Source organism: Oncorhynchus gorbuscha, linkage group LG05, assembly GCF_021184085.1.
Source record: "Oncorhynchus gorbuscha isolate QuinsamMale2020 ecotype Even-year linkage group LG05, OgorEven_v1.0, whole genome shotgun sequence".
Taxonomy (NCBI): Eukaryota; Metazoa; Chordata; class Actinopteri; order Salmoniformes; family Salmonidae; genus Oncorhynchus; species Oncorhynchus gorbuscha.
The window spans coordinates 40,107,179-40,127,365 of NC_060177.1; the positions used below are offsets into that span (position 1 = coordinate 40,107,179).

At 42.2% G+C, this 20,187-nt stretch overlaps 1 protein-coding gene across 30 annotated transcripts in view; it reads right to left on the bottom strand.

The window, feature by feature from the left end:
• Nucleotides 1-20,187, bottom strand: part of si:ch211-266g18.10 (neurofilament heavy polypeptide) — a 147,727-nt gene that overhangs the window by 72,663 nt on the left and 54,877 nt on the right. For all 30 annotated transcript variants that reach the window (XM_046349894.1, XM_046349893.1, XM_046349890.1 and 27 more), the window contains 3 exons: nucleotides 11,595-11,696; nucleotides 11,274-11,354; nucleotides 10,450-10,533 (listed from right to left, as the gene is read on the bottom strand). In XM_046349894.1, the coding sequence (XP_046205850.1) occupies nucleotides 10,450-10,533; nucleotides 11,274-11,354; nucleotides 11,595-11,696 (267 nt within the window). The remainder of the gene's footprint in view (nucleotides 1-10,449; nucleotides 10,534-11,273; nucleotides 11,355-11,594; nucleotides 11,697-20,187) is intronic.

The following is a 20,187-nucleotide window of genomic DNA, read 5'->3' on the forward strand; positions in this document are numbered from 1 at the left end:
TTTGTACTTACTCAGCAAAAAAAAAAATCCTCTCACTGTCAACTATATTTATTTTCAGCAAACTTAACGTGTAAATATTTGTATGAACATAACAAGATTCAATAACTGAGACATAAACTGAACAAGTTCCACAGACATGTGACAAACAGAAATGGAATAATGTGTCCCTGAATAAAGAGGGGGGTCAAAATCAAAAGTAACAGTCAGTATCTGGTGTGGCCACCAGCTGCATTAATTAAGTACTGCAGTGATTCTCCTCCTCACGGACTGCACCAGATTTGCAAGTTCTTGCTGTGAGATGTTACCCCACACTTCCACCAAGGCATCTGCAAGTTCCCGGACATTTCTGGGGGGAATGGCGCTAGCCCTCACCCTCCGATCCAACAGGTCCCACACATGCTCAATGGAATTGAGATCCGGGCTCTTCGCTGGCCATGGCAGAACATGGACATTGCTGTCTTGCAGGAAATCACACACAGAATGAACAGTATGGCTGATGGCATTGTCAAGCTGAAATGTCATGTCAGGATGAGCCTGCAGGAAGGGTACCACATGAGGGAGGAGGGCGTCTTCCCAGTAACGCACAGCGTTGAGATGAACTGTAATGACAACAAGCTCAATCCGAGGATGCTGTGACACACCGCCCCAGAACATGACGGACCCTCCACCTCCAAATTGATCCCGCTGCAGAGTACAGGTCTTGTTGTAATGCTCATTCCTTTGACGATAAACATGAATTCGACCATCACCCCTGGTGAGACAAAACCGTGACTCGTCAGTGAAGAGCACTTTTTACCAGTCCTGTCTGGTCTGTGCCCATAGGCGACGTTGTTGCCGGTGATGTCTGGTGAGGACAACAGGCCTACAAGCACTCAGTCCAGCCTCTTGCAGCCTATTGCGGACAGTCTGAGCACTGATGGAGGGATTGTGTGTTCCTGGTGTATCTTGGGCAGTTGTTGCCATCCTATACCTGTCCTGCAGGTGTCATGTTCGGATGTACCGACCCTGTGCAGGTGTTGTTACACGTGGTCTGCCACTGTGAGGATGATCAGCTGTCCGTCCTGTCTCCCTGTTGCGCTGCCTTAGGCGTCTCACAGTACGGACATTGCAATGTATTGTCCTGACCTCTTGTGGCATGTCTTGTGGGGTATACATGGGTGTCGAAGCTGTGTGCCAGTAGTTTAGACAGACAGCTTGGTGAACTCTCATAAATAAAAGTAGTGATGAAGTCAATCACTCCTCCACTTTCAGCCAGGAGAGATTGGCATGCATATTTAATATTAGCTCTCTGTGTACATCCAAGGGCCAGCCGTTCTACATAGAAATTTGCCCTGTTCAGGGGGGCAAATTGCAATTTCGTAAGTCCTTTTTTGTGGCACCCGGCCACATGACTGAAAAGTAGTGAAGGTGCGACAAAACTAGGGCCTGTAGGACCAGCCTTGTTGATAGTGCAGTTAAGAAGGCAGAGCAGCGCTTTATTATGGACAGACTTCTCCCCATCTTAGCTACTACTGCATCAATATGTTTTGACCATGACAGTTTACAATCTAGTGTTACTCTAAGCAGTTTAGTCATCTCAACTTGCTCAATTTCCACATTATTTATTACAAGATCTAGTTGAGGTTTAAGGGTTTAGTGAATGTTTTGTTCCAAATACAATGCTGTTAGTTTTAGAAAACTTTAGGGCTAACTTATTCCTAGCCACCCACTCTGAAACTAACTGCAGCTCTTTGTTGAGTGTTGCAGTCATTTCAGTCACTGTAGTAGCTTACATGTATAGCATTGAGTCATCCGTATACATAGAAACTCTGGCTTTACTCGAAGTCAGTGATATGTCGTTAGTAAAAATTGAAAAAAGCGAGGGCCTAAACAGATACCCTGGAGAATTCCTGATTCTAAATGGATTATATTTGATAGGCTTCCGTTAAAGAACACCCTCTGTGTTCTGTTAGACAAGTAACTCTTCATCCACATTATAGCAGGGAGTGTAAAGCCTTAACACATACGTTTTACCAGCAGCAAACTATGATAAATAATGTCAAAAGCTGCACTGACATCTAGCAAGACAGCCCCCACAATCATTTTATCATCAATTTCTCTCAGCCAATCAGTAATTTGTGTAAGACCTGTGCTTGTTGAGTGCCCTTCCCTATAAGCATGGAGAAAATATATTGTCAATTTGTTTACCTTTAAATACCATTGTATCTGGTCAAACACATTTTTTTCCAGAAGTTTACTAAGGGTTGGTAACAGGCTGATTGTTCGGCTATTTGAGTCAGTAAAGGGGGCTTTACTATTCTTGGGAAGCAGAATGACTTTAGCTTCCATCCAGGCCTGAGGGCACACACTCTCTAGTTGGCTTAAATTGAAGATGTGGCAAATAGGAGTGGCAATATTGTCTGCTATTATCCTCAGTAATTTTCTATCTAGATTGTCAGACCCTGATGGCTTCTCATTGTCGATAGACAACAATTGTTTTTTCACCTCTTCCACACTGACTTTACAGAATTCAAAAGTACAAATCTTGTCTTTCATAATTTGGTCAGATATATTTGGATGTCAGCGTTTGTTGCTGGCATGTCATCCCTAAGTTTGCTTATCTTTCCAATGAAAAAGTCATTAAAATTGTTTGCAATATCAGTGGGCTTTGTGATGAAGGATAAATGAAGGAGCCAAGTTGGCTTTTTCACTAAAATGTCATTTAAGTTGCCCCAAATCTTTTTACCATCATTCTTTGTATAATTTATCTTTGTTTCATAGTGGTTTATTTTTCTTTCTATATTGTTTTATAAAGCCACATGATTTCTTAATTTGCATTACGTTTGCCATCAGTTGGGCTGCCAGACTTAATTGCCATTCTGTTTGCCTCATCCCTCTCAACCATACCATTTTTCAATTTCTCATCAATCCAATGGGATTTAACAGTTTTTACAGTAATTTGCTTATTGGGTGTGTGCTTATTAATAACTGGAATAAGTACTTTCATAAATGTGTTAAGTGCAGTGTCTGGTTGCTCCTCATTACACACCACAGACCAGCAAATATTCTTTACATCATCATCATATCAATCACTACAAAAGTTATTGTATGACCTCTTAAACACTATATTAGGCCCAGCCTTTGGAACTTTGGTTTTCCGAGATATGGCTATTATATTGTGATCACTACATCCTATGGATTTGGATATTGCTTTAAAGCAAATATCTGCAGCATTAGTAAAGATGTGATCAGTATATGTTGGTGATTTAATTCCTGTGCTGTTTGTAACTACCCTGGTAGGTTGACTGACAACCTGATCCAGGTTGCAGGCACTGGTTACAGTTTTAATTCTTGATAGCCAGTCAAAATTTAAATCACCCAGAAAATATACTTCTCTGTTGATATCACATACATTATCAAGCATTTCACACATATTTTCCCAAGTGCTAACAGATACTGACTGTCTATAGCAACTTCCCACAAGAATGGGCTTTAGGTGGGGCAGATTAATCTGTAGCCATATTACTTCAACAGTATTTAACATGATATTATCTCTAAGCTTTACAGGAATGTGGTTCTGAATATAGACCGAAACATCCTTTGACATTTGTCGTTTTGGTAGATGTTATCACTGTATAAAAGTTTTTATCTAAGGGATTTTCACAGATCAGAAAATGAATGTCATCTGTTAGAAGCAAGTTATTGACTTCATGGACCTTATTTCTTAGGCTACATATGTTAATATTAACATATGTTAATATGTAGCCGTTACAGTGCTAAGAATGTAACTCTGGTTTATAGGTTCATGATTACTGCTTGCAATAGCTGTAGGATAAACAGATGTATTCCTTGCAATTAGGGGAACATAAATTAAATTACTTCCATTGTGTTTGCCAATGCCCCTAAGATCATGTTCATTTGATGCAGCATTATGATGACTCATTGTCACAATGGTAGGGATTAACTGAGCTGGTCTTGAATCAATCATCTTAAATCCAGGAGCCAAGATGATTTCGATGGACTCAATCATTCCTGTAGAGTATCTTCTGTTTCCAGAATGTGTCAAAGTGGTCAATAAAAGTGACTCCAGCAGAGCTACAGTAGTCTTTTAGCCAGATGTGGAATGCCAGCAGTCTGCTGAATCTTTTACACCCGCGGCCCAACAGTGGTACTGGACTTGAAATTATTACCAGTTTTTTGAGTCTTTTAATGCTAAAATCAGTTCTTCCGTTTTCAAATGTTCCCGAACAAGCCCTCCCGATGTCGTTTGACCCAACATGGACTACAGCTGACTACAGAGTCAGCTCCCGGCATCTGTGGTAGAACAGGCGGAAGCAGCATTGTTATGTCCTGTACTCGTGCTCCTGTGTAGCACAGGGTTTTTGCCTTGGGGACCGAGATATTTCTCACCATAGAACTGCCTATGATGACAGCTGTTGATGTTGAATGGGCCGGTCTCTCAGGCAGCCTCGCGGTCAGGAACCCGAGGTAGAAGCCACCAGAGAGGGAGACAGAGCCGAGGACGAAGATGCATGTACCTCCGGATCCGATCTTGATTGGGATGCCACCACGGATGAAGGCGCCGGAACCTCTGGATCCAGGGCGGCAAAGCTGTTTCTGGTCTGTGTCAGTTCCGGGCTCAACATCTCCATGAAGACCCCTGTTGCCAGAGGACGCCTTCTTCAACTTCCTCGGCGAGTGACGTACCTCCATGGCTGGTTGGTTGGGTCGAGATCAGCTTTGTACTCCAGGGAAGGAGGAGATCCCTTCGGGGATGGAACCCTGCCTAGCTCTGGCCAGTCAGCTATGAAGAGCCGACACGGCAGCGAAACTTCCACCAGACCAGAGCGGCATCCAGCTACTGGGGTGGAAGAAAAAGAAAAAGTAGGCGGGCGTGGGTTACCCATTAGCTTATGTAGGTGTGCTACTTGCTTGCTAAGAGTAGCTACTTTGCTCCTGTAGTTCTCTGCAAGCAATCAGTTGCTACATTGAAAGTCAACGTGTTTCACATTGTCCCAGAACAAAGTAAAGTAAACGCAACTCCAGCAATGTTGGAAATGTTCAATAGCAGCCTCCATTAGAGCCCGCAGAGCCAGCTAGGCTCTATACGGTATCTGGCAGGATCCCGGGACAGATAGCAGTGCTCACAGCAATTTAGCCCAACAGAGGCGCAGGATTCAAAATAAAATAAAAGTATATAAAACACGGTCAGCTTTTAAGGTCTTTAGTTCAGGATTCAGTTTCGACGTTCGACAACATCCACATACGTAGTCATTCACTTGCAATAGGAAAAGTGAATGGGAAAATTAGTTCGAAGTTTCCTCACCTGTGTGTCTTATGTACAAAGAAATTACGTAATTTTAGGCAAAAATGATCAAAAGTCACACTGAAATCTAACAAAAAAGCCCCCACAACCTTTTCATCATCCATTTATCTTAGTCAATCACCAGTCATTTGTGTAAGTGCTGTGCTTGTTGAATGTCCTTCCTCATAAGTGTGCTGAGTCTGTTGTCAATTGGTTCCCTGAGAAATTGCAGCGCATGTCAGCAGTGTATGTCAGAGCAAAAAAAAGGCAATAGGTCGAAGGAATTGTCCGTTGAGCTCTGAGACAGGAATGTGTATAGGCACAGATCATGGGAAGGGTACCATTGAAGGTCCACAAGAACACAATGGCCTCCATCATTCTTAAAACGTCTTATGGCTGGGGGGCAGTATAGAGTAGCTTGGATGAATAAGGTGCCCAGACTAAACTGCCTGCTACTCAGGCCCAGAAGCTAAGATATGCATATTATTAGTAGATGTTGATGGAAACCAGTCTGGAGTTTCTAGAACTGTTTGAATGATGTCTGTGAGTATAACAGAACTCATATGGTAGGCAAAAACCTGAGAAAAAATCCAACCAGGAAGTGGGTATTCTGAGGTTTGTAGTTTTTCATCTCATTGCCTATTGGATATCCAGTGTCTATGGGATCATATTGCACTTCCTAAGGCTTCCACCAAATGTCAACAGACTTTAGAACCTTGTTTCAGGCTTCTACTGTGAAGGGGGAGGGAATGAGAGCTCTTTCAATCAGGTGTCTGCCATGAGCTGATCACGCTCGCTCCCGTGAGAGGTAGCTGCGTTCCATTGCACTTCTAAAGACAAAGGAATTCTCCGGTTGTAACATTATTGTAGATCTAAGTTAAAAACATCCTAAAGATTGATTCTATACATAGTTTGACATGTTTCTACGGACTGTAACGTAACTTTTTGACTTTTCGTCTGGACCGAGTGATCGCGACTCATGAATTTGGATTTGTGAACTAAATGCGGGAACAACAAGGACATGGCGGACATGGCGGATATCTGTATGGCTTGTTTTTGTGTCTGAGCGCTGTACTCAGATTATTGCATGGTGTGCTTTTTCCGTAAAGTTTTTTTTAAATCTGACACAGCGGTTGCATTTAAGGAGAAGTGGATCTATAATTCCATGTGTAACACTTGTATCTTTTATCAATGTTTATTATGAGTATTTCTGTAAATTGATGTGGCTCACTGCAAAATCACCTGATGTTTTGGAACTACTGAACATAACGCACCAATGTAAACTGAGATTCTTTGATATAAATATGAACTTTATCGAACAAAACATACATGTATTGTGTAACAGGAAGTCCTATGAGTGTCATCTGATGATGATCATCAAAGGTTAGTGATTCATTTTATCTCTATTTGTGCTTTTTGTGACTCCTCTCTTTGGCTGGAAAAAATGGCTGTGTTTTTCTGTGCCTTTGCACTCACCTGACATAATTGTTTGGTGTGCTTTTACACCACTTTAATTTAAACCACCTTGGTGGGATTAAAAACAAGTTCATCTCTTTAAAATGGTGTAAAATACTTGTATGTTTGAGGAATTGTAATTATGAGAGTTCTGTTGTTTGAATTTGGCGCCCTGCACTTTCACTGGCTGTTGTCATATCGTTCCCCAGTAGCGGGATCTAAGTCATAAGAAGTATTAAATTGAAGAATTTTGGAACCATCAAGACTCTTCCAAGAGCTGGCCACACGGCCAAATTGAGAGAGAAGGCCTTGGTCAGGGAGGTGACCAAGAACCCGATGGTCACTCTGACAGAGCTCTAGAGCTCCTCTGTAGAGATGGGAGAACCTTCCAGGAGGACAAATATCTCTGCAGCACTCCACCAAACAGGCCTTTATGGTAGAGTGGCCAGATGGAAGCCACTCCTCAAAAAAAGGCACATGACAGCCCGCTTGGAGTTTTCCAAAGGGCACATAAAGCACTCTCAGACCATGATAAACAAGATTCTCTTTTCTGATGAAACCAATATTGGACTCTTTGGACGGAATGCCAGGCGTCACGTCTGGAGGAAACCTGCACCATCTCTATGGTGAAGCAAGGTGGTGGCAGCATCATGCTGTGGGGATGTTTTTCAGCAGAAATCGACTGGGAGACTAGTCAGGATCGAGGCAGAGATAAACATAGAAAAGTACAGAGATCAATGACCTCAGACTGGGGTGAAGGTTCACCTTTGGGACAAGTCTCTGAATGTCCTTGATTGGCCCAACCAGATCCCGGACTTGAACCTGAACGAACATCTCTGGAGTGACCTGAACAAATCTGTGCTGCTACGCTCCTCATCCAACCTGACAGAGCTTGAGAGGATCTGCAGAGAAGAATTGGAGAAACAGATGTGCCAAACTTGTTGCGTCATATCCAAGAAGTCTTATGTAAATTTCATTTTTTTGTATAAATTAGCAAGCATTTCTAAAAATCTGTTTTTCCTTTGTCATTGTGGGGTATTGTGTAGATTGATTAGGGGAAAAAACGATTTCATCAATTTTAGAATAAGACTGTAGCGTAACACAATGTGAAAAATGTTAACAACTACAGACCAGTATCCCTTCTTTCTTTTCTCTCCAAAACTCTTGAACGTGCCGTCCTTGGTCAGCTCTCCCGCTATCTCTCTCAGAATGACCTGCTTGATCCAAATCAGTCAGGTTTCAAGACTAGTCATTCAACTGAGACTGCTCTTCTCTGTATCACGGAGGCGCTCCGCACCGCTAAAGCTAACTCTCTCTCCTCTGCTCTCATCCTTCTAGACCTATCGGCTGCCTTCGATACTGTGAACCATCAGATCCTCCTCTCCACCCTCTCCGAGTTGGGCATCTCTGGCGCGGCCCACGCTTGGATTGCGTCCTACCTGACAGGTCGCTCCTACCAGGTGGCGTGGCGAGAATCTGTCTCCTCACCACGCGCTCTCACCACTGGTGTCCCCAGGGCTCTGTTCTAGGCCCTCTCCTATTCTCGCTATACACCAAGTCACTTGGCTCTGTCATAACCTCACATGGTCTCTCCTATCATTGCTATGCAGACGACACACAAATCTTCTCCTTTCCCCCTTCTGATGACCAGGTGGCGATCGCATCTCTGCATGTCTGGCAGACATATCAGTGTGGATGACGGATCACCACCTCAAGCTGAACTTCGGCAAGACGGAGCTGCTCTTCCTCCCGGGGAAGGACTGCCCGTTCCATGATCTCGCCATCACGGTTGACAACTCCATTGTGTCCTCCTCCCAGAGCGCTAAGAACCTTGGTGTGATCCTGGACAACACCCTGTCGTTCTCAACTAACATCAAGACGGTGGCACGTTCCTGTAGGTTCATGCTCTACAACATCCGCAGAGTACGACCCTGCCTCACACAGGAAGCGGCGCAGGTCCTAATCCAGGCACTTGTCATCTCCCGTCTGGATTACTGCAACTCGCTGTTGGCTGGGCTCCCTGCCTGTGCCATTAAACCCCTACAACTCATCCAGAACGCCGCAGCCCGTCTAGTGTTCAACCTTCCCAAGTTCTCTCACGTCACCCCGCTCCTCCGCTCTCTCCACTGGCTTCCAGTTGAAGCTCGCATCCGCTACAAGACCATGGTGCTTGCCTACGGAGCTGTGAGGGGAACGGCACCTCAGTACCTCCAGGCTCTGATCAGGCCCTACACCCAAATAAGGGCACTGCGTTCATCCACCTCTGGCCTGCTCGTCTCCCTACCACTGAGGAAGTACAGTTCCCGCTCAGCCCAGTCAAAACTGTTCGCTGCTCTGGCTCCCCAATGGTGGAACAAACTCCCTCACGACGCCAGGACAGCGGAGTCAATCACCACCTTCCGGAGACACCTGAAACCCCACCTCTTTAAGGAATACTTAGGATAGGATAAAGTAATCCTTCTCACCCCCTCCCCCCTTAAAATATTTAGATGCACTATTGTAAAGTGGCTGTTCCACTGGATGTCATAAGGTGAATGCACCAATTTGTAAGTCGCTCTGGATAAGAGCGTCTGCTAAATGACTTAAATGTAAAATGTAAAATGTAAAAAGTCAAGGGGTCTGAATACTGTATATCAGTATTCAGGCACTGTATATCATTCTTGTAAGACAAAACATGAAAGACATGGGACATTGCACAAGCCCTGCGCTTTTAATATGGCTGTGTTCCTATGGAATTTTGTGTATGTTTAGAGCTCCACCATTGGAACGGTAGTTGGCTGAATTTTATTTCAAACCTAGACTTTCAAATCTCTTATAGAAATAGAAGATAGAAATAGAAATCTCACAAAATGTTTTTTTTTAAACTGTGAATATTGTGTTTGTAGGAGGGTAGTTTACAATATTATACGTTGTTGATCAAATGCCACCAGAGGGTGTCAGAGTTTAAGATCCTAAATTCCTTATGAGCTTAGTTCAACTGTCTACCCCATCAGACTCCAAATATAAGCTTATTTTACTCCAATGTTTGTAAACAAAGTACATGTAATCACACACTATACAGCCTCAAAACATGGTTAAAACGATAATTTTGATATCATGGATGGTCAGACCTTGCATGATTAACTCTGTCTATGAATTTGAGAATGGTTACATTGTTTTTTCCTGCTCCCATCAGACGTTTCGGCTAACACAAGCCTTGGCTTGTGCAAGGCTACTTGTGTTATGTGTTATAGATCAAATTAAGTGTTACCGGTATAAAGAATACTTTTCATTTTCTGAACCACTAGCATCTTAAAACTACAGTCCTTTCCATTTCTGATATTTACTCACATCACATCAAATTGTATTGGTCACATACACATGGTTAGCAGACGTCATTGCGAATGTAGCAAAATGCTTGTGATTCTAGTTCTGACAGTGCAGCAATATCAACAAGTAATCTAACAATTCCACGACAACTACCTAATGCACACAAATCTAAGTAAATGGATGGAATAAGAATATGTACATACTCTATGTGTTGTTTACCACCAACAAGAATTTAAACAATGTACATCTTCAAAAAGGTTAAAACGGTGTATGACATGGACTGTCAGTCCTATGAATATGAATTTCTATGAATTTGAGGGGTTCATCTCCCAATGTTAGGGAACTTATTTTTTGTTTTTCAAATAACAGACTAGTTTTACCTGTCCCGTAATAGCCATTACCTTCTTTATTAACATCAATATGTTCTTTTTTCATGGTGGACTCTTCTGTCTTCCCCACCTTGACAGGGTTCTTGGAATCATCGTCTGAAAACAAAGGCAATACAATATTAGATAATGGATTAATTCAGTTTCACGTCAGTAATTACTTGCTTCTATGCTAAGCCGTTGCATGGGTTGTTACATCCAACTTAGTGCAACATGATACTGTACTCCACAGCAAAGCACTCAGGAATTTTAAGCACGGGAACTTAAATGATGTGTTTAATGTTCTTAAAGGGCAATTCATTCAAAAACATTTAACATTTCTTGGCAGTCCACCGTTCCGTTGTCTTATGGCTAGGAGTTCCGCTAGCGGCACCCCTGACAACATTCCGCTGAAAAGGCCATGGCACCAGGGTCATTCGAGTAGGCAGGATTTAACGAAAATATGTTTGTTTTTTGCTCCCGAGTGGCGCAGTGGTCTAAGGCACTGCATCTCAGTGCAAGAGGTGACACTACAGTCCCTGGTTTGAAGCCAGGCTGTATCACATCCGGCCATGATTGGGAGTTCAATAGGGCGGTGCACAATTGGCCCAGAGTCGTCCTAACGGACTTGCCTTGTTAAATAAAGGTTACATTTTATTTTATTTTAAAAATTAAAAACCTTGCGCAGAAGGCCAGTCCAAGGCAGCTCTGGGCTCAATGCCCTTGTTTTCGTTTGATGTAAAAACATGACACAAGAAGTCAAGGCAGCACAGGGTCACTCACGACCTGCGCATTCCTGCTTTAAATGACATGCTCAATGGGGTTGCAAAGATGTGTAACAAAAAATAACAGTGGCATACCAGATTTCCAAAGAGTTGACTGAGCATCCTTCTTTGTCTCCTTCACCTTTTTGTCCACCTTCTTTTTGGGTTCCACCACAACTTTAATTAAAGCGTGATTGAGTCATGTTTAATAAGCTTTCCAGTTTCTATCTAGAAATTTAAATATTTGTGTCATGTATTGTACACTAACATAAAATATATGATATATTTTGAATCCAAAGTTACCCAAATATACATAACTCACATGCTTGACATTTTAATTTGACTTTTTAAGTTATCACTTAGCCTACAAACCCCAAAGATTTGACATTTGACAGGAATAAACAAAGTAGGCTATACCTTTCTTGTTGAAGAAGTCATGGATGACTTTCTTCTTCAAATGTTTAGTCTCCTTTTTCATCTCCTTCTCCTCTCTGGCAGTCTTCTTTTTTGGCTCTTCTTCTAAATGTAGTGATAACATACATTTTTTGAGTAACATTGTCATTGGATCCCTGAAACTTCTCAAGTTAACTTTTTTACACTAGATCATACAGATTCTATGTAAATGTCATGGGCTCCTGAGTGGGGCAGCGGTCTAAGGCACTGCATCTCATTGCTAGAGGTGTCACTACAGACACCCTGGTTTGAATCCAGGCTGTATGACAAACGGCTGTGATTGGGAGTCCCATAGGGTGGTGCACAATTGGCCCAGCGTTGTCTGAATTTGGCTGGTGTAGGCTGTCATTGTAAATAAGAATTTGTTGTTAACTGACTTGCCTAGTAAAATAAAGGTCCAATTAAAAAAGGTTATGACATATTGGGGAAAGGGGGGACAACATTTTTGTATGCTTTTGCATAGTCCCTAGAAAGTTCTTCATAATTTCACAACAATGAAATATGAACAGAAAGTTGTAATGAGCTGCAGTTATCTTGCAATTTGTTATTCTACCACTAAGTGTGAGCGGTATAATTGGTATTGAACAACAACAGTGCTTTACAACAGTTGAAAGGTCAAATAAACAATAAACTTTAATAAATGATAAATAAAAAATGAATAGCACAAGCTAGCTGTTCATTAAGAGTATGCTTTCTTATTGAACCCTGACGAACATTACAGTGCCTTCAGAAAGTATTTACACCCCTCAACTTTTTTCACATTTTGTTGTGTTACAGCTTTAAATTTCAAATGGATTACATTTAGATTTCTCTTCACAATACCCCATAATTTCAAAGTGGAATTGTCGTTGTTATGGCAAGCCAAATTATGTTCAGTAGTATAAAGTCACATAATAAGTTGCATGGACTCACAATGTGTGCAATAATAGTGATGAACATTACTTTTTCTATCACACACATACAATTATCTGTAAGGTCCTCCCAAAAATGGCACATATTGGTGGACTGGTTAAAAAACAAGAAAAAAAAGACAGACTATCCCTTTGAGCTTAGAGAAGTTATTAATTACACTTTGGATGGTGTATCAATACACTCAGTCTCTATAAAGAAACAGGTGTTCTTCCTAACTCAGTTGCCAGAGTGGAAGGAAACCGCTCAGGGATTTCACCACGAGGCCAATGATGCCTTTAATAGGAGATAGGAGAAAACTAAGGATAGATCAACAACATTGTAATTACTCCACAATAGCAATTGTGGAGTAATTTACAGAGTGAAAAGAAAAAGAAAATATTCTAAAACATGCATCCTGCAACAAAGCGCTAAAGCAATATTGCAAAACAAATGTGGTTGAAAATGGCACATTTGGGCACTGATAAATGCCTAAATCGGAACGCAGTGGCTGTATAGTATGCTATACTGTATATGACATCAGAGCTCTGGCTCTGCGTTTCAGAGTGCTGTATGGGTTTTAACTGACAGCCATTCTAAACTTGAGGACCTCGCGTGACAAGAAGATGCCCCTATCCCTCCCGCTAATTGGACAGCTTTTTGTTGTCTGAGTGAGGGAAATGCTGTAAATTAAGAGGACTATGTATTTTGACATATGAGACATTGAGGATTATAATAAATCCTGCTTTGATTTCATAAAAGCAAGCCAAACACAAAATGTGCACTTTACATTTCCATATCATAAAACTCATGTCATATACACCGTCAACGTTTATGATCACTAGGTTTTTGTACAGTTACAAGATGACATGGCATCCTACCCTGGGTTGTTCTGAACAGAATGAATCTATGACATTCATAGGAAACTGAATGCACACATGACTATGTACACCAAAATTATAATCCATTTCCCTCAATTGCAATGTCAAAACCTAACACTGTAATATTGTGTTTTGTAACTGTTGGCAATAGAACAAGCTTTCAAATGATGCTACCTGTCCCAGATTGGAGCATTTTTGGATTGCATAAACAACAACAATAATTGTGTGATGGTGTGGATGCAGGGTTGTGTTCCAAACAAAACAACTACAAGTGTGCTTGCTCTAGTGTCACAATCGTCGTATGGAGTAGACCAAAGCGCAGCATGGTGTGAATCCATTCTTTTTTATTGAAGGAAGAACACTTAAACAAAAAAAACTACCGTAACGCTATGACAACAAGTGCAGACACAGGCAACTACACATAGACAATAACCCACGAACCACAATACAAAACAGGCTACCTAAATATGGTTCCCAATCAGAGACAACGACAAACACCTGCCACTGATTGAGAACCATATCAGGCCAAAACACATAGAAACAGACTAACTAGACATGCAACATAGAATGCCCACTCATCATACCCTGACCAAACAAAACATAGAAACAAACAACTCAAATAATGGTCAGAGTGTGACATCTAGTTACTCAATGGCACAGCTAGGAGAGCTAAAAAAAGGCACCTTTTAGTTGAAGCCTCTTCTTTGAGTCATAAAAGTGCATTGAAATTACTTAGGAACTGTGCACAATTTGGAGTTGTGTGGCCACTTGGAGAACCAGCTAGTCCTCTCACTGAAACCCTTGTAATTTATTTGTCTTATGTGTCACCTACCCCACATTTTCTGGGTATATTCTTTTCATGTTACTGAATGTATCCACAAATGTGTCGAAAAGTACAGTAACTGTAAAATGCAAAAGAAATCAGTGTAATGTTTGGATTCAGTCTTGAGTCAGGTGAACTGTTGTGTCCTTACCTTTGGTCTAATAATTTCCCCATAATCTCCAAACTATTCCCTTTCAATTGCTACCATGGTTGTGCAAATGCTTTTGATATTTTTTCCGTAAGAAACATTTAAATTTAGCACTATCCACGCAGGTCAATTCCCACGAGTGTAAATGGTTAAAGAAAATATTAAACAGACACAGGTAAATGCAGTATTGGAGGACAAATGGATAGTACCACTACAGGTTAATGGGACATGAATTTAAACTAGATACTGGGGCAAAAGCAATGACAGAAATGCTACAGATACACAAAAAGACAGTGGCAATGAAAGCATGTAATGGATAGACCATTGACACAAAAGGAATATGCTGACTCCAGACGGTTATTTCCGGAGACCTTCTCCCTTACCTCACCTCGCTCATCAACTCATCCCTGACCGCTGGCTACGTCCCTTCCGTCTTCAAGAGAGCGAGAGTTGCACCCCTTCTGAAAAAACCTACACTCGATCCCTCCGATGTCAACAATTACAGACCAGTATCCCTTCTTTCTTTTCTCTCCAAAACTCTTGAACGTGCCGTCCTTGGCCAGCTCTCCCGCTATCTCTCTCTGAATTACCTTCTTGATCCAAATCAGTCAGGTTTCAAGACTAGTCATTCAACTGAGACTGCTCTTCTCTGTATCACGGAGGCGCTCCGCACTGCTAAAGCTAACTCTCTCTCCTCTGCTCTCATCCTTCTAGATCTATCGGCTGCCTTCGATACTGTGAACCATCAGATCCTCCTCTCCACCCTCTCCGAGTTGGGCATCTCCGGCGCGGCCCACGCTTGATTGCGTCCTACCTGACAGGTCGCTCCTACCAGGTGGCGTGGCGAGAATCTGTCTCCTCACCACGCGCTCTCACCACTGGTGTCCCCCAGGGCTCTGTTCTAGGCCCTCTCCTATTCTCGCTATACACCAAGTCACTTGGCTCTGTCATAACCTCACATGGTCTCTCCTATCATTGCTATGCAGATGACACACAATTAATCTTCTCCTTTCCCCCTTCTGATGACCAGGTGGCAAATCGCATCTCTGCATGTCTGGCAGACATATCAGTGTGGATGACGGATCACCACCTCAAGCTGAACCTCGGCAAGACGGAGCTGCTCTTCCTCCCGGGGAAGGACTGCCCGTTCCATGATCTCGCCATCACGGTTGACAACTCCATTGTGTCCTCCTCCCAGAGCGATAAGAACCTTGGCGTGATCCTGGACAACACCCTGTCGTTCTCAACCAACATCAAAGAGGTGGCCCATTCCTGTAGGTTCATGCTCTACAACATCGCAGAGTACGACCCTGCCTCACACAGGAAGCGGCGCAGGTTCTAATCCAGGCACTTGTCATCTCCCGTCTGGATTACTGCAACTCGCTGTTGGCTGGGCTCCCTGCCTGTGCCATTAAACCCCTTCAACTCATCCAGAACGCCGCAGCCCGTCTGGTGTTCAACCTTCCCAAGTTCTCTCACGTCACCCCGCTCCTCCGTTCTCTCCACTGGCTTCCAGTTGAAGCTCGCATCCGCTACAAGACCATGGTGCTTGCCTACGGAGCTGTGAGGGGAACGGCACCTCAGTACCTCCAGGCTCTGATCAGGCCCTACACCCAAACAAGGGCACTGCGTTCATCCACCTCTGGCCTGCTCGCCTCCCTACCACTGAGGAAGTACAGCTCCCGCTCAGCCCAGTCAAAACTGTTCGCTGCTCTGGCCCCCCAATGGTGGAACAAACTCCCTCACGACGCCAGGACAGCGGAGTCAATCACCACCTTCCGGAGACACCTGAAACCCCACCTCTTTAAGGAATACCTAGGATAGGATAAGTAATCCCTCTCACCCCCCCCCTTTAAGATTTAGATGCACTATTGTAAAGTGACTGTTCCACTGGATGTCATAAGGTGAATGCACCAATTTGTAAGTCGCTCTGGATAAGAGCGTCTGCTAAATGACTTAAATGTAAATGTAAATGTACACCGTGTCATCTTTGTTGTTGTTCAACAAACGCTGCTAAGAGACAAACATTACATCACTGGGGCCGAACTCCCTGCCATCCAGACCTCTAAATTAGGCAGTGTCAGAGGAAGGCCCGAAAAACTCCAGCCACTCAAGCCATAGACTGTTCACTCTGCTATTGTCCAGAAAATGGTACTGGAGCATCTGCTCTAGGACCAACAGGCTCTCAAGTCGTAAGACTGCTAAATAGCCTGATAATTGTTAATTAATGGTTACCCGGACTATCTATGACAACACAAACACACATACTCACACACAAACAACACACACACTTTTACACTAATCATATGCTGGTGTTACTCAGTTCTTTATTCTATTGTTATTATTTTCTATCCTGAGTCCTAGTCACTTTAACCTTCCTTCGTGTACATATCTACCTCAAATACCCCATACACCTGCACATTCATCTGTTACTGGTGCTGGTATTATTTTTTTACTCTGCATCATTAGCAAGGGCTCATGAGTAAGCATTTAATGGTTAGTGTCTACACCCGTTGTATTCGGCGCATGTGACAAATACATTTTGATTTTATTGCTAGTTATTGCTAGTTTGACCACCAGAGGGCATCTTTGAGAATTTGATAATATTCCGTAATGGCATTACATAGAATTTAAAACCTTTTTTGTAATAACATAGTATATGGGATTGATTAAGAAATTTGTCTTAATTAATTTGATTAATATTATGATGTTTCCATTCAGAGAAAAATTGTCGGTTTGTAAATTCAAATTCTCGGAGCGCACACTGGACGTTTAGGCCGAGGAGTAGGGTTGATTTGAATATTCTGGCCTTACAACAGGAGTCAAGTACCCATGCTAACGTTGGCTAGCTACTTCCAGACACAAATGAGACCACTCTGACCATATTACTCACCCTAGCAGAGCTGGTATGGCAGTTGTTTTGAAGTAATCACGAAAAAACAGGCCTTTTTTGTGCATTTTTCACCCTGCCAGCTCCTATTCGTTTTATTGAGCACCGTGGCACCAACTCGCCTTCCGAACTTTCTATTCCCAGTTTATTGAGCACCGTGGCACCAACTCGCCTTCCGAACTTTCTATTCCCAGTTTATTGTTCAACGTCACAATGCCTGCTTCACTATTGTTGGCAATGAGACCTGCTCATGTTTTATAGTTGAAATGTAAACAACAAAATGTATACAATAAAAATAATATTGGAACTCTGCGGTTTCCTATGGGGGAAATATAGGCATGTCTGTCTATTTCGCCAAATGTCTTGCAATGTGTATATTTAGATTTATTTCAAGTCGGGTGTAAAATGGCTACCTAGTTAGCGGAGTGTGCACTACTAGCGTTTCAATTGCTGACGTCAGTCGCTCTGAGACCTGGAAGTAGTTGTTTGTCATCGAGCTCGTTTATCATCGATCGCTAGACCAGAAATATTAGTTTTTACTTTTTCATTACGCTCAGTTGACACCATCAAGGTGCAGATGTTTACATCCTACACAAGTTGTTTTTTTCCAGTTTCGTCCGACGAACAGATTGTAGTGGTAAAATAAAAAGGGATACATTTTTTTATGGAATTCTAAGCATCACTCCAGTCAAAACAGGCTCTGCGAATGTTCGATTCCATTCATTTGCCATGGGCTCGCGTTAGTGTTCAGGATTGGCCAACAAACAAGCCGTTTTTCAGTCTTGGGTGAATTTTGTCTCGTTCTATTGTCCAACCTACAGGTAGCCAGAGCAAATTTACGAAAACACCCGCATGTCCATTGAGAAAGCACAACGACTACACCATTTAGCTAAGCTAAGAATGAAGAGAATAATCAAGTCAATTAACATTGTGTAGTTAGATAACCTATAGTTAATATACTGGCAAGTTTGATGTGTAACTTCTAACGTTAGGTAGCTAAGCTAACATACCGGTATATACTGCTGTAATGTTATGCTATGTGGTTCGTAAGGACAGTGTAGCTAACAAATTGTCAGCCAACATAACGTGTAAAGTAACTTATTTGAAAAGTCATTACTTTATTACATCGAGATGCATGCTACCCCTTGGTCGTTAGGGCAAATCTGGTCTGTGATAGGAGGGGGGATTTTCACACCTAGCTAGGCTATTAGACTATTCTTTAGTAAAGGTTGAATAGTCTATTGTTCCACGATGAGCCCTCCTCCCCAACTTGCAACCAATTGCTGTTCCTATCTCATTCCTTTCCCTCTTCCATGCGTCATCATTCTACTCCTGAGTGGCTCGCTTGTGGGTGTGTCCTGGAAGGATATGGCAGCATTTTTGGTTCTGTGTCAAGAATTCTGCATAAAGTAACACTTTTGTATTGTGGTTATTGACAGGCAAATTGTTTATTGCTATGGAGGTACATTTGAGATTTTTGTCAATAACAAAACCTTTTTTATTTTCTATCAAAAATAATTGTTCTGAATGTAACTTTATTCCAACACAAAGGAAGTCAAAGCAGACACCTACGAAGATGGCATCTCAGGTAAGCAGCACTCTGCTGTATTGACGTGTCCTACAAACGATATCTGCTGCTTTGGATTGAATGTTCATATCTCAGTTATTGTTTTCATGTCTATAAAAATAATCTGCTTTCTTTACTTTCAGAGAGCGAGCTGACAAAGGGGTTGAAAATGTAGATATTAACAGATGTTCACTCTCTGAGGAACAGGCCGTGGAAGCTTTATTGCAGGCAAAGTGTCCATAACCAGAGGTAATTAAACTGTGCTGTGTTCTTTTTCTCCATCTCTGCCTGCCTTGTTGTACATGGAACCTGTCTGGAACCTGTCTCTCACCGGTTTCTTGTTTGTGCGGGCTTGTTTTCTGTTAGTCTAGGTTGGCTGTGTGACACTTGTGTCCGCATTTAGGGGTCACGACAAGTCGTAGATCCCAGCTGCAGCACGTGGTCAACTGATATGTAAACTCTTAAATCACATGTTTTATACACTAGGGTAGAAAGGGTCCATTCCATCTTTATGACGCGCTCTCTGGGTTCACTGGGGCATAGCTAGTTACGAGGCAAGGTATCACCATTTATTATGATCTCTTTAGACAACTAAAATCAAAACCTCATCATCACAAAAATACTCTTTCATCTGGATATTTTCCACACAGCGCACAGTATGCAGTCATCACATGTACATTATGAAAACTCCTCAAGTTACAATGTTTTCGTTATAATATCCTCATTTAACTTTTAATAACATCATAAAATAGACATACATTTCTATATTCCATCCATCCTGCTTCCCATCCATTCGGATGTTGAAATATTTTGTCCCAAAGCCATTTATTTGATGTTCTATAGTTTTGGGCTGTAAACTCTTGCAAAGGCACACAGACATTCCAGAAAAAAAAGGAATGTCTAGGCATGGCGTTTGGATGTGACAAGTTCCAGAGTTGTCTCCAGCTTACCTACCTTCACAGCTAACAACGAGCATAAGCCATTATTGATAGTCATCATCAAAATAACCTAAACGAGATGTCGCCTACTATACAAAAGCTCACAATGAAACACCCACAGTGAGCACAGTGAGTAATGTGATCACTACAGATGATTATATTGATGTTCATGTGAATATGATGGCTGATTCTCTTCTTCTTCAAAATACTACCAGGTCAGGTCAGAACTCAGTGTTGTAAACAGACTGCTGCTCAGACAAGAGAAAATACAGATGTTGTGACAGGAAATGCACGAAAGGATACACTAGGGCCACCTCAGAATCAAAAAATGCAAAAGGAGAGCAAGGGATACAGTCTACTGACCTGAAAGAAACATTGAGAGAATGATAGGGAAATGTGAAACCTGTCAGAAACATTACTAC